The sequence below is a fragment of the Eriocheir sinensis genome, chromosome 19, assembly GCF_024679095.1.
Source record: "Eriocheir sinensis breed Jianghai 21 chromosome 19, ASM2467909v1, whole genome shotgun sequence".
In the NCBI taxonomy this organism is placed as follows: domain Eukaryota; kingdom Metazoa; phylum Arthropoda; class Malacostraca; order Decapoda; family Varunidae; genus Eriocheir; species Eriocheir sinensis.
Window position 1 is genome coordinate 6,194,305 of NC_066527.1, and position 15,664 is coordinate 6,209,968.

Sequence of the window (15,664 nt, forward strand, 5' to 3'; positions counted from 1 at the left end):
TTTCTTCCCCCACTTCTCCTTTCCTTGCAATCTATCTCTTACATATCACTGCCTGCTCTTCCCTTTCTTTTACCATTATCTACCCCCCCACTTCTTCTTTCCTTGCAATCTACCTCTTACATATCACTGCTTGCTCTTCCCTTTCTTTTACCATTCTCTACCCTCACACTTTCTTCCCCCACTTCTTCTCCTTTCCTCGCAATCTATCTCTTACATATCACTGCCTGCTCTTCCCTTTCTTTTACCATTATCTACCCCCCCACTTCTTCTTTCCTTGCAATCTACCTCTTACATATCACTGCTTGCTCTTCCCTTTCTTTTACCATTCTCTACCCTCACACTTTCTTCCCCCACTTCTCCTTTCCTTGCAATCTACCTCTTACATATACTGCTTGTTATTCCCTTTCTTTTACCATTATCTACCCCCCCACTTCTTCTTTCCTTGCAATCTACCTCTTACATATCACTGCTCGCTCATCCCTTTCTTTTACCATTATCTACCCCCCCACTTTCTACCCCCACTTCTCCTTTCCTTGCAATCTACCTCTTACATATACTGCTTGTTATTCTCTTGTTCTACCCTCTTAACCATTTTTCTTCTTCTCATTCACAGAGGACGAGATTGATGTGGTCAGCGTGGGTAGTGCTGACAGCGCCTACAGCAGCAGCAGCAGCAGGAGTAGTGGCGGGAAAAGCAGTAGCAGGGCGGTGGAGAAGAGGAAAAGAGGTGGAGTGGTGAGCAGAACCAGCGGAGGTGACCCAACATCCCTTACCCTCTCCACCCCTACACCGGCTGTCCCCTCCACCACCACCCCCGACCTGCCCACCGCCGCCGCCACCACCACCACCTCCTTCACACCAGTAAGCCCCAGAAAGGTGTTGAAAGCCAGGAGTAACACCACCACCACCACCACCGCCTCCACCTCCAGTAAATCCAGCAGACACAACAGACGCCTTCACCACCTCCAAATCACAGAGAAGAGAAAATCCACCACCAGTTCGCATCCCTCCACCACCACTTCCACCAACCACATGACACATCCCCCACCACACACCTCCACCGCAGCCTCACCCACCAACACCAACACGCCCTACACCACACGGCCGCTCAAGAGGATACACCGCAGCTCCAGTCACCACCACAGCCACCACCACCACGGAAGGAAAAAGAAAAACAACAGGGGCTCCGACGACGACCCGGAGAGACGCCACCTCCACAACTCCCTGGAAAGGATGCGAAGAGTCGACCTCAGGAATGCGTTTGAGGACCTAAGGAACCTCGTGCCGGATCTCTGTGACCGGGAAAAGGCGCCGAAGGTTGAGATTCTGCGAAGGGCCTCTGAACACTGCTACAGCCTGACGCAGCGGGAAAGACTACTGAGCCAAGAGAAAGAGAAGCAGAAGCGAGTACAGGGTGAGCTTAGGAGACGTCTCGCGGCCCTCCAAAAGCAACACGGTAGATTGTAGGCGTCTGTGTGTGTGTGAGAGTGTATACATGTGTGATTTACCTGTCTAGATACATACATACACACCTGTCTTACTCCATACCTGTGTTTACCTCGTTTGGAGTGATTGCAGATGTGTGTGTGTACTTGCCTACCTACCATCCTGGCCCCTGTGTGTGTGTGTGTGAGTGTGTGCGGGGTCAGGTAGGGTGTGTGTACGGCTGCCTGGCCCCGCGTGTACGTTTTTGTGTGTACGTGTGAGGGTCAGGAAACTTGTGTACGTCCTTAGGTCACGTTGGTGCCTGCCGTAAGGGCCGTGTGTGTACGTGTGTGCGTGTGTGTGTACGGTTAAGATTTTTTGGTATGCAGTTTGTAGTTCGCTAAGCAAATCAAATTACTACCTGTGTGTGTGTGTGTGTGTGTGTGTGTGTGTGTGTGTGTGTGTGTGTGTGTTCATTATTCTCAACTGGTATCATCATTACTACAACTACTGCTATTAGGATTACCTTCTATGACTACTACTACTACTATTACTACTACTACTACTACTACTTCTACTATACCACAATACCTACTATCCCTGCTATTACTACTACTACTACTACTACTACTACTACTCTCGGCGTGTTAGGTAGTGTTAGCGTCGTTGTCACGGATGTACCTTGGGCCGCGATGAGCCGGGCAGGTGAGCGGCCACACCTGTAGGGTTAATTAATATAGTGGCTAATTATACTTTGTGATATTTACCTGTCTAGAACGCGAGAGAAAGTGAAAGTGAGAGAGTGAGAGGGAAAGTGAGTGTAGGTAAAGTATCTAGCTTACCTGTAATTAACTTTTTTTGCACTTTTGTAAGGTGATTAAGAGGGTGTTTTTGGACCTCATTAATTGCGTTTTCTAGGCTCGTGTCAGTAGGTTTTTTTTTTATATAAATATAATCGTAGGATGTAACTTTTTTTGTTTGTTTTGTTTTCTTGATCATGTTTCAGAAAAGGCCATTATTCAGAGGGTTGCTAATGATGATGATGATGATGATGAACTTTCCTCAGAGATTGACTTAATTAAAACAGAGAAATAACTAATAATTAAGAAAGCGTATGTGTGTGTTTGTTTGTGTGTGTTAAAAAGAGATAAATAGATACGATGATAATTACATTTTTATCATTATTATCATTATTATTACTATCATTATATACGGTTGTCAATTGTAATTATTATACTTGTAAGAATTAATGATATAATAATTGTAGGGTGTTTGTTATGAGAATATTATCATTATCGGAGGTTTAATAAGTAATAGAAGATGGGCTTGAACTGTTGTTGTTATTATTATTATTATTATTATTATTATTATTATTATTATTATTATTTTCGGCCCCCCTGTCAGTTGCCATGTTACGATTTAAGTTGAACGTGAGAACACCACACTGCTCTCTCTCTCTCTCTCTCTCTCTCTCTCTCTCTCTCTCTCTCTCTCTCTCTCTCTCTCATCAGTATATATACGTATCAATATTATTTTTTTCTTTTTTCTACATTAATATCTTCACTTTTATCAATTTACCTTTAATATTTTCTCCTCCTCCTCCTCCTCCTCCTCTTCCTCTTCTTCTTCCTCCTGTAGTGTCGCTGTCTCCTCACACTTCCTCGCATTCTGTTATGAAAATTATTATTATTATTATTATTATTATTATTATTACTATTATCATCATATCTTTATTATTATTATTATTATTAGTTTTAGTTAAGTGGTCTCCCCTAACACTACTTTCCCTTACTACTACTACTACTACTATTTTTATTGGTCTTCTTCAGCGCCAGTAACAACTTGCAAGACAGTTTTAATTGGTTGTTTTATTGGTTGTTTGAATGCCACAAGATCACCATTCATTATTCAGTTCATATTCTCATTTTCCGTTTTTCTTTTATTTATTCAGTTTTTTCTTTTCTTTTTTTCCCTTTTCCTTTTTTTTCTGTTTTTGTTTGTTTTTGTTTTTCCGAGTTTCCAAACGTTTCCAGCGAACGTGACTGATGATGCCTCGACAGACTGACCAATTGAGTGCTTGGTTATTTTTTTTTTCTTTTTCTTTTTCGTTTGCGTGTAAATAATATAAATAACAATAATAATAATACCACGGTAACATTATATATATTTTTTCCATTGTCTTTGAGCCACGTGTTGTTGTTTTCCCTTTTCTTTATCATAACATATATATTAAAAAAGCAAGAAATATATATAGAGATAAAAACACGTATGGACTGAAGGGCATTAAATAGTTATCCATCAGAGTTACTATTACAACTATTACTATTATTATTATCATTACTACTACTACTATTATGATAAGCCTGTGTACCATTGCTATGTTTACTATTTATACATATACATACTTTTTTTTCTCAAGGGTTTGGGAAGAAGCGTTTAGGTATGATAATGATATGTTGGTTAATTAGATATGAGGTGAGGAAACATTGCCAGGTAGAGGTATTATTGTCATTATTATTGTGACTACTAGTGTTATGTAGACCTGTTTGCCATATATGTGAAGAGAGAGAAAGAAGGAGGAAGGAAATGTAAGAATGTTGGTAATTTGAAGATTCGTTTTTTATATATATTAATTTGATGGTTTCCTACTTTTTATTTTGATTTCTTACTTTTTCTTTTCTTTTTTCGTCCTCTTCTTCCTCTTTCGTGTCAGGTGTTATGTGAAGGATTTGAAATTTTCCTTCTACTCCACAATTTACTTTTTTATTTTCATTTACCTCCTTTCTTTTTTTTCTTCCTCATTGTTTTTATTTTCATTTTCCTCATTCTCTTTTTCTTCCTCTCGTTGTTTTGATTTTTATTTTCATTTTCCTCCTCTGTTTTCTTTTTTTCTTTTTCCTCGTTATGACAAATTTATATATTCAGGTTTTTTCTTTTATTTTTTCCATTGGCTTTTTTATTTTATTTGCCTTCATTGCTCCGTCTCCCTTTTTTTATCTTTACTTCATTTTTATTGTTTTCCTAAATTTTCTTAATATCTTTTTCTTACTTTTTTGTTTTCTTTCGTTTTTGTTCCTCTTCCTTTCTTCTTTTTATCTTTTATGTTTGTTTTCTCACCTCAAGTTTTTATTTAAAGATTTTCCCAATTTTTATCAGAATTCTCTTTTATTTGTTTTCTTATACCTTTTGTTTTCCTTTTTTTCCCTTTTTCTTTCACTTCTCACGTGCAGCTAATCTAATCTTACCTGCTTGTCACTCTCTCTCTCTCTCTCTCTCTCTCTCTCTCTCTCTCTCTCTCTCTCTCTCTCTCTCGCATTGCATCATATTTCTTAACATCTATCTACTTTTTTCTATTCAAATTTTTATCTATACCATCTTTCTACTTTTTCATATATCCAAATTTTCATTTCTCATTTCTTTCCTCTATTTTCTTCTACTTTTTTTTTTATCTAATCTCTATCTACGAATACAAATATCAAGCAATAATTAAAACAATGTTGAAATTACTAAAATATTCTAATCATTAAGAGAAATAGTAATAACGTTGACATTACAGAGAATATATCCATAATTAATTTCTTTGAGTTCTATAATAGTGGGTTTTTTTCCCTTCCTTTTCAAATTGTCACTTTTTCCTAGAATGTGATGTTTTTCGAAGGATATTTTAAGGGTCCGTTTTGGGGGTTGTTTAGCGTTGAAAGTCGGCCTCGTAAGAAGGGTTTAATAGGCCTTGTCGTGCTAGTGAAATGGTTTAGGAAGACAAGAACGTAGGCCTATAATGTATCAGTGAAATTTAGCTTTGTTGTAGTAGCCATGAGAATTTTTTGGCCTGTCTAAACTCATCTTTTTCTTTCTACAGAGACTGAAGTGCTTTTTTGTGATTCTTCTTTACTCTTATTTTCCTTTCTTTCTATTTTTGTGAACTTTTTCCTTTCTTCCTCAACTTTTTTTTTTCTTCTATTTTTGTCAACTTTTTCCTTTCTTCCTCGACTTATTTTTCTTTTTTCATCTATTTTTGTCAACTTTTTCCTTTCTTTCTCAACTTTTTTTTCTTTCTGAGCATTTTTTTCTGATTTCATTCTTCTCTTTCCTATTTTTTTTCCCTTCTCCCATCTATTTTCTCAAGTCTTTCGTCCTCTTTCATTTCTTTTCCAATTTCATTCTTCTCATATTTTTTTCCTTTTCTCGTGCCTGCCTTTTCCTTTCCTTTCCATCCTTCCCTTTCAGCCTTCCTCTCCCTTTCCTTAATTTTACCTTTCTCTACCTTCCTTCATCTCCTCTTTCCTTCTTACCTACTTTCTCTCCTTGCTTCCTTCCCATTTCCTTCATATTGGCCTTCCCTATCTTGCTTCGTGCCTCTCTCTTCCTTCCTTCCTTCTTTCTTTCCTTCCTTTTTTCTCACCTTTGAAAGTTTGTTGCTATGAGCGAGATATCTATTGAAAAAAAAATCCTCCCATTGCCCCTCTCTCTTCCCCTTCCTCCCCCTGCTCCTCCTCCTCCTCCACCCCTCCCCCTCCCTCCCCACGTTGCCCACAGTGGGAGGCCGTAGCGTATAAGGACAACATATTATTACTCCTGCTCAATTTTTTGCTCTATCGGATTATTTTTGTAGGAAAAGATTCAGAAAAAAAACAACAAATAGCCAAAAAATATTTATACAAGGCTTTTGGAAGCGTTTGTGTGAAAGTTGAGTGTTTTTGTTTTGTTTTTCATTTTATTTGTTTATTTTTTGTTTACTGTTTGTGTGTGTGTGTGTGTGTGTGTATTTTGTGCAAAGAAATACAACAACAATACATAAGAAAGTTGATGTAGAAGAGATCATTTAATTCTTTTCTTTTTTTATACCAGAGTACGTGTGTGTGTGTGTGTGTGTGTGTCTTGTAAATTGCTGTACATTGTATTACGTTTAAGGTCTAGAAAAAGAAGAATGCAAAGGAAAAAGTGTGTTTGTATTTTGCCATTATCATTATTATTATTATTATGCTTTACAAGGGATTCATTATTATTATTATTATTATTATTATTATTATTATTATTATGTTGCCCACGAGCTCAGGTGTTGCTTTGTACCTTTAGCTGAGTTCTCTATTAAAGATGTATAATTAAACTATCTTGTGTCAATTGGTCCAGCTCTGTGTGTGTGTGTGTGTCAACTGTTGAAGTAAATGAAAAAAAAAGTAGGAATGAGTGAAATAAAAAAAATGAATAATATCGATAAAGGAAGTAGAGGGAAAAATTAAAATACAGAAAAAAATAAAGATTTAAGGAACTGAAAGAATGAGAAAGAGGAGGAAGAAAAACTAAGAAGAAAAAAGGAATAAAAGTAAAGAAGGAAGAAGGGAAATAGAAAAAAATAAAGTAGAAAGGAAAAGGAAGAGAAACAGGAAAGTATCAGTAAGAAAAGAGAAATAAAAGTAAGAAAATAGGCAAGGGAAAATAGAGAGAGAAGGAAATAAGAATAAGGAAGGAAGGTCAAAGAAGGAAAAAGGGATGAAAGTATAGAAAGAAGAAATGAAAAAAAAGAGAAGGAAATGAGTCAAGAAGAAAGGAAGGAAGGAAAGAAATAAAGAGAAGGAAAGTAAAGTGAAAATATAAGGAAAGAGAAAATAAAAGTAAAAAAGGAAGAAAGAAAAAAAGGGAAATAAAAGAAAGGAAGGAAGGAAGGAGATGAGAAAGGAAAAATATCAGGGATAAAAGTTACGAAGGAAGAAAAGGAAAAAAAAACGGGAGAGAAGGAAATAGGAGTAAGGAAGGAAGGAAGGAAATAAATGAGAAAGGAAAATATAAGGAATAAGAGTAAAGAAGAAATAGGAGTAAGGAAGGAAGGAAGGAAATAAATGAGAAAGGAAGAGAGAGGAAAAATATCGGGAAGAAAAGAGAGGAATAAAAGCAAAGAATGAAGAAAGGAAATAACAGTAAATAAGAAAGGAAAAAGAAGAAAAGAAAAGAGAATTGGTATAAGTAAACATTTAACCCAGTACGTCGGCTAGCATCGTCTGTTGGCCGCGTAAAAAGATCGCCTCGCTTCGTCCTGATCGCGGGGGTGTCGTGCGGGTCGGAAGCGGTCGGCAGTGATCGGCGAAAAAAATATATCATGCGTGATTTTTTTGGCTGATAATACGAAGAAAAAAAAGTTACACATGTACCTTCTCATCGTGCTAAAGTTGAGGGAGAAACTAGTGCCGTATTTTCAAGTATTTCATCACCCAAGTACATGTATTTGACACTTTTCGTAGGAGTTCTGAGCATTTCCAGCGATAGTTTAATGGCCCTGGTGGTAGTGTGACCCTTCCTCTGTTCCATGAAGGTAAACACAAGTAAACACAAGTACATATATTTGACACTTTTCGTATAGGAGTTCTGAGCATTTCCAGTGATAGTTTAATGGCCCTGGTGGTAGTGTGACCCTTCCTCTGTACCATGAACCTAAACACAAGTACATATATTTGACACTTTTCGTAAAAGTTCTGAGCATTTCCAAGGGTAGTTTAAAGGCCCTGGTGGTAGTGTGACCCTTCCTCTGTACCATGAACGTAAACACAAGTACATATATTTGACACTTTTCGTAGGAGTTCTGGGCATTTCCAAGGGTAGTTTAAAGGCCCTGGTGGTAGTGTGATCCTTCCTCTGTACCATGAACCTAAACACAAGTACATATATTTGACACTTTTCGCAGGAGTTCTGAGCATTTCCAGTGATAGTTTAATGGCCCTAGTGGTAGTGTGACCCTTCCTCTGTACCATGAACGTAAACAAACACTCATTGGAACCCGTTTGATCTCCTTTTTGGACTTTGAAATAGTTGATATGAGGGGTTTAAGCGGCTGAAAAAACTGACCCTGTACAAGCTATTCATTGTTTCGTGGGCGTTGAGTGGGCGCCGAACGGGTGTCTCGGTGAAGAAGTGCAAGTCACCCTCTCTCTCTCTCTCTCTCTCTCTCGTACTGTGTGTGTGACGCGGCCTGAACCAACATTCTTCAATAACAACAATAAAATCAACTCGTTCTTCATTGCACCATTCTCGCGACACACACACACACACACACACACCTGTCCTCATAAGGCAAGTTTCTGAGCCCGTGAATCATCTAGTCATCCTCCTCTGCACAATTTCTAACACGTTGTGCATTCTTTAGTAAGGAGACCAGAGCTGACCCTATCCCATTCTCTTTCTCATTCTCTTTCCCATTCTCTTCCCTTCCGTCCTTTTCCCCTTCCCTTCTGTCCCATTTTCATCCCCTTCTGTTCCCCTTCTTTTCCCTTCCCATCCTTTCCCCTTTCCCTCTATCCCCTTTCCCATCCTCTTTCCTTTCCATTCTCTTCCCTTCTATTCCCTTCCGTCCCATTCCCCTTCCCTTCTTTCCCATTTTCATCCCCTTCCGTTCCCCTTCTTTTCCCTTCCCATCCTTTCCCCTTTCCCTCTATCCCCTCTCCTTCCCATTCTCTTCCTTTCCCTTCCGTACCCATCCCATTCTCTTCCCCTCCCCTCTGTCCCATTCCCATCCTCTTCCCTTCCCTTCTTATCTTCTTCCCATTCTCTTCCCTTTCCATTCGTCTCTTTCCCATTGTTTTCCCTTCCCATCACCCTCTTCCTTTCCCATCCTGTCCCGTTCCTCTTCTTTCCCATCCTCCTCTCCCCTTCCCCTTCTTTTCCCTTCCCATCTTCTCTTCCCATCCTCCTCCTTCCCATCTTCCCTTCTCACCCTCTCCCCTTCCCCTTATTTTTCGTTCCCATCCTTCTCCTTCCCATCTTTCCTACCCATCTTCTCCCCTTCCCCTTCTTTTCCCTTCTTTCACCCCATCACTGCGTTCCTGCCCCATCATCATCCTGGGTGCTGCTAGAACATCCCATCCCCTCCCCTTCCCCTTCCTTCTTCCCCCTCCGTTCCCCTCCCCTCCCCATCTTGCACCATCTCACCCCATCACTGCGTTCCTGCCCCATCATCATCCTGGGCGGTGCTGGAACGTCCCATCCCCTCCCCTTCCCCTTCCCTCTTCCCCCTCCGTTCCCCTCCCCTCCCCTTCTTGCACCATCTTAGCAACACTCCTCTTGCACCATCCCGCCCCATCACTGCGTTCCTGTCCCTTCCCCTCCAGCCCCTTCCTTCCTGTTCCGCTCCCTGCCATAAAAAAAAAGACAGAAAGGAAAGGAGAAACAGAGAAGCAAGGGAAGGAAGAAGGATATATTTTCTTCATTATTCCTGCAAATTAGTTTTTAGCATCAAACATTTTTTTTTTCGTAAGGGAAGGGAATGATAGAAGATAGATGGAAGGAAGGAGGAGGAGCGAAAAAGGGAAAGGGAGAGGATGGGAAAGGAAGAGGATGATGGGAAAGAGACGAGTGGGAAGGGGTTGAGAATGAGAAGAGAGAAAGGGAAGGGAAGAGAAGACTATTACTTAATGGCTTCCTAATGAGTGGTTATTAAGAGAGATTATCATGAATATTTACTTACACGAGAACACTTAGACATCATTAGCATTACTCTTTACTATGGTATTATTTCTTGACATTATATATTCCATCAACATAATATTTTCTATTCGACAGTGTACAAAAATGAGTGGATGGGGTAAAGAGGACTAAGATAGGGAGGAAGGTGAGAGGGAAGGAAAGGAAAGGAAGAAGAGAGAGGTAAGAAGGGAGAGGATAGAGAAGAAGAGGAGAAATATAAAAAGGAAGAGGAGAGAGAAGGAAGAGGAGAAAAAGAGGAGAGGGAATGGAAGGAAAGGATAGGAAAAGAAGAAGAGAAAGGTAAGAAGGAAGAGGAGAGAGAAGGATAGAAAGAAAGAGAAAATAAAAAGGAAGAAGAGGAGGAGAAGAGAGAAGGAAGAGGAGAAAAAGAGGAGAGGAAAGGGAAGGAAAGGATAGGAAAAGAAGAAGAGAAAGGTAAGAAGGAAGAGGAGAGAGAAGGATAGAGAGGAAGAGGAGGAAGATAAAAAGGAAGAGAGAAAAGGATAAGAGAAGAAAGATGAGAAAAAAGAGGAGAGGGAAGAGAAGGAAAGGATAGGAAGAGAAGAAGAGAAAGGTAAGAAGGAAGAGGAGAGAGAAGGATAGAAAGAAAGAGAAGATAAAAAGGAAGAAGAGGAGGAGAAGAGAGAAGGAAGCGGAGAAAAAGAGGAGAGGAAAGGGAAGAAAATGATAGGAAGAGAAGAAGAGAAAGGTAAGAAGGAAGAGGAGAGAGAATAGAAAGGAAGAGGAGAAAGATAAAAAGGAAGACGAGAGAGAGAGAGATAAGAGAAGGAAAAGGAGAAAGAAAGAGGAGAGAGAGAAGGGAAGGAAATTATATGAGGAGGAAAAGGAAAGGGTGTGAAAGAGGTAACGGGGGGAGGGGTGCAGTCAATGGGGTGATAGGTAATGGGGAGGGGAGGGGAAGAGATGGGGGAGGAAAAGGAGGCAGTGAGTGAATGGAAAGGGGGGGGGAAGGAGGGAGAGGGCTGACTAAGGTATTTGAAGAGACGCCTTTCAAAAGTGTGATTAGGACTAGCAGGGAAATGTGTAATAATAATAATAATAATAATAATAATAATAATAATAATAATAATAATAATAATAATAATAATAATTAACGGTTGATTCAGTGTCACATGCAACTAACGGCGGAAAATACATATCAGAACCGATGAAAAAGTAAAAATAGTAATAGAACTGTAGGCGGTGGCCGAAGTGATAGCGTACTGGACCCACATTCGCCGCGTGATGGACGACGCGGGTTCGAATCCTCACGCTACCACTCGGATTTTTCAGTCACCATATATGATAAAAGAGAAAATATAAAATACAATAGAAAACATACCCAATGATAAAACTGGGGGAAATATAGGTGAAAGGAAAATTATAAAAATGACTAGTAAAACAACAAGATGATTAGTAAAACATCAATGGTGATTAATAAGTCTGACTAGAGTGGGGATGTGCTGTGCTGGTAACGATCGGTGTGGGTCCTAATGGGAACTAGCTTGTTGGAGTTGCGTAGGGGTCGTCGAGGCGGCGGTGCACACCACTCGTAAAACACTTCTTAACGACCCGGCAATCAAAAGTTCAAACACACAAAGGTCACTACAAAAAAAAAAAAAAAAAAAAAAAAAACGTGATCAGGTATCTTTTAATGTTCGCCTTGGAAAGCGGATGAACTTCAGAAGCTAAACACACACACACACACACACACACACACACACACACACACACACACACACACACAAACGAAAAGCTTATGAAAAGGCTCTTCGTCTCATCAGCTCTCCTCCTCTTACTGACGGTCTCCCACCTCTTGAATTCCGCCGCCATGTTGCCTCTCTTTCTATCTTTTATCGATATTTTCATGCTGACTGCTCTTCTCGACTTGTTAACTGCATGCCTCCCCCCTTCCGCGGACCCACAGCACGCGACTTTCCACTCAAGCTCCTCCCTATACTGTACAAATCCCTTTTTTTAGAGGTAACCAACATCTTCACTCTTACATTCCTTCCACTGGTAAACTCAGGAACAGACTTTTTGCGACTCTCTCTCTCTCTCTCTCTCTCTCTCTCTCTCTCTCTCTCTCTCTCTCTCTCTACCTGTTTTCTTTCATTTTTCTCACTTTCCTCCTACACAATTAGTTCTTAGCATCATTTGTTTTCGTAAGAGGTTTACTATTACTTAATGGCTTCATAATGAGTGGCTATTAAGAGAGAGTGAGAGGGAGAGAGAGAGCTCGGGGGATTCAAAGCTTCGGTTCGGACGCTCGACGCTGCTTCACTCACTTGGGCGGAGGCGGGGGAAGAAGAGGAGGAGGAGGAGGAGCGGTAATCAGACGGTCAGTTCCACCTCGTCCATTGTTCCTCCTCGTGCGATATTTCCGTGAGCCTTGACCGAGGGAGGCGTCTACGTGAGCCATAGGTAAGAACACAGGTAGATAGATAGATAAAGTAGATAGAGAGGGGGAGATAGAGATAATTAGATAGAAAGAAGTGATAAGCAAGCTAATGACGGAAGTGATTATCCAGGTGCGATATTTACCTGTGTCTTTTAACGGAAGGTGATTTTTACGTGTACTGAAGGTAGGAACGTAGATAGATAGATAGAATTATAGGTAGATAGAGATAATCAGATAGAAAGAGTTGATAAGTAGGCTAATGGCAAGTGATTATCCAGGTGCGATATTTACCTGTCTTTAACGGAAGGTGATTTTTACGTGTACTGAAGGTAGATAGATAGATAGATAGATAGATAGAGATAATCAGATAAAGAGGTGATAAGTAGGCTAATGGCAACGAAAGTGATTATCCAGGTGCGATATTTACCTGTCTTTAACGGAAGGTGATTTTTACGTGTACTGAAGGTAGGAACATAGATAGATAGATAGAAAGATAGATAGATAGAGATAATCAGATAAAGAGGTGATAAGTAGGCTAATGGCAACGAAAGTGATTATCCAGGTGCGATATTTACCTGTCTTTAACGGAAGGTGATTTTTACGTGTACTGAAGGTAGGAACATAGATAGATAGATAGATAGATAGATGGATTGAACTAGATAAAAGGAGAGGTGATTGGGATAGACTGCTTGTGTCCTCACCGATAGATAGATAGATAGATATAGATAGATTAAACTAGATAAACAAATAGATAGACATGGAGAAGTGAATTGAGAGAGAGAGAGAGGTGATGGTAATAGGCTAATAGGAACGAAGGGAAGACAGCTCCTACGTAAATATTGGTTTCATAAATGTTCTTGTATTCTCTCTCTCTCTCTCTCTCTCTCCTTTTTTTTTTCTTTCTTTTTCTTTTTTCTTTTTCTTTATCCTTTCTCTTTTCTCTTTCTTTTTCTCTCTCTCTCTCTCTCTCTCTCTCTCTCTCTCTCTCTCTCTCTCTCTCTCTCTCTCTCATTCTTTACTATTCTCTTCTTATTTCCTCTTTCCTTCCCTTCTTTCACACTTTCTTTCCTTTTTTTTTCTTCCTTCATCCGTTTCTTTCTTCTTGGCCGCGAACTTCAAATATTCAACCTGTCTTAATCTCGTTTTCTACCGTACTAAACACTCTTCTATTGTACTATACGTCTTCTGTGGACCTTGAAATCTCTTGAGAACTCGTAGGAAACAGGATAGAGATTGCATAAGTGTGGAGATAGCGATAACATGTGGATAACTTTACGCAGAAAGGTGATTTGTTAGGTAGAAAACGAGATAATTGGGTAGTTAGTGAACCCAGTCTGTATGAATTAATTTTATGCTTATCTCTTTACAGTTTAGGACATCGTAGTGATAAAAATGGGTGTGGAAATAGGGGTGGAACGTGGAAAATCGCGTAGATGGGTAGTTTGTTAAGTAGAAAACGAGATAATATGCTGGTTAGTGAACCCAGTCTTTACAAATCAATTTTATGCTCATTTTTCAACAATTCAGAACATCGTAGAGATCAAAATGGGTGTGGAAATAGCAATGAAATGTAGAAACTAATATTGATAAGTAGCTTGTTAAGTAGAAAACGAGATAATAGGCTAGTTAGTGAACCCAGTCTTTACAAATTTACTTATTGCTTGTCTTTAAACAGTTTAGAACATTGTAGAGATCAAAATGGGTGTGGAAATAGCAATAAAATGTAGAAACTAATATTGATAAGTAGTTTGTAAGGTAGAAAACGAGGCAATAGGCTAGTTAGTAAACCCAGTCTCTGCATATCTACTTTACGCATATCTCTAAACAGTTTAGACTTTTGAACATCGTATAGACCACAGCCAGAGTGGAAAACCGCGTGGAAAAGTAGTTTATGAGGCTGAAAAAAACAGGAGACAGGGTCGTTAGTGAACGAAACATTTACCAACCTACTTCCACTAACTTTCAAATTGTTTACGAAGTAGATCGTATATAGGGGAGGCGGTGGCTGAGTGGATAGCGTGACGGCGCCGCATCTAGGACGACGCGAGTTCGCTCCCCGCCCGGTGCCACAAGCCAGGATTTTTCAGTCGCCGCCGAGTGGCCTAAGACTACCCACATGATGTCCAAAAGACCACCCATCAACTCGGACTCTAGATTCTAGGATCAAAGATGAGCTCCGGGTGGCAGCATGAGCCAATGCAAGATGGCGCCACTATAAATACTTGCCTGTGCCACAACGGGCTGGGCCATACCAGCAGGCCCCTCCATGCAAGTCTACAGGCGCCATAGGCGGAAACGTAAAAGAAAAAAAAAAAAGGAAGCATCGTAGGGAGCAAAATAAGCGTGGAAATGGTGATGAAATGTAGAAAAAAAAAAAAACGCGAAATATAGATCGTATAAGGTAGGAAAAGAGATAGAGCGGGTCATTGTTAATCCAAATACTTACCTGTACCTGAAATGAGATGAATTACAGGTATTTAAAAGGCCATAGTTCGTGCGAGTATGGTTTGCCTACCATCCATATCAGACCCTATGACACCGTTTTTCGCAAATATCTTTCAAACGAAGACTCGGATCAGCATGGGGCTTTGGCACAGATTGTTTCACACACTCCGCTAACTTTTGACGCTATTGTGCAATGACAGATGCGGTTAATTATGGCGTTTACTCTTGACTGTGATGGCAAAACCTGCGTGAGCCACTTACACATTCGAACAGGTGAGGCGTGACGTATTTGTGACGTGTATCCACCACCTACCCCCACCCCTGGCTTCCCCTACTCCCACCCCTCCCTTTCCCTCCCTCCTACCCTCCTTCTCCCCCGCACTCTCTCCCCCCGCCCTCTTTCTCCCCATACCCCCCCCCCCTCTCTCTCTCTCTCTCTCTCTCTCTCTCTCTCTCTCTCTCTCGGTGTACAGTACATGCTTTGTGAAGCTTTGCACACATGACTTGTCTACAATGGCGGATAACTAGAAAGTATATGCCAAGTATGGTCTGGTGTTTTATGCACACGACCCTGATTCCTGTTCCAGCGTAACTGGATGTTGCTTAAGTGCTGTATGAGGTTTGTTTGGCAATTATACAACCATTGAAAGTTGTACGAGTATATGACCCTCCTTCCCACAGGTTACGTTGAGCGTATGATGGGATGAAGCACGTAGCTGACGCTTGATCATTTATAGGAAATCGCGTAAGAGACGGAAAGGAATAAGGGTGGAATTGAAGCGGGAATTCATTGCAGAGTAAAAACGTGAAACGAAATTGGAGAAATATATGAAAATTTTATTCTGATATTAGGAAAAGACTGCCATACGATATGGGTTCATGTAGATATGTTAAAAAGTCATAGCACACAAAAATAGTCAGCGAGTATATGATGGCTGGATT

The 15,664-nt window shown here is 40.2% G+C and overlaps 1 protein-coding gene across 2 annotated transcripts in view; it reads left to right on the forward strand.

Annotated features, from left to right (window-relative positions):
- LOC127000608 (myc proto-oncogene protein-like) overlaps positions 1–6,532 on the forward strand; it is a 43,129-nt gene extending 36,597 nt beyond the window's left edge. For both annotated transcript variants that reach the window (XM_050864535.1, XM_050864536.1), the window contains exon 3: positions 614–6,532. In XM_050864535.1, coding sequence (XP_050720492.1) covers positions 614–1,467 — 854 coding nt within the window. In that variant the 3' untranslated portion in view covers positions 1,468–6,532. The remainder of the gene's footprint in view (positions 1–613) is intronic.
- The last annotated feature ends 9,132 nt before the right edge of the window (positions 6,533–15,664 follow it).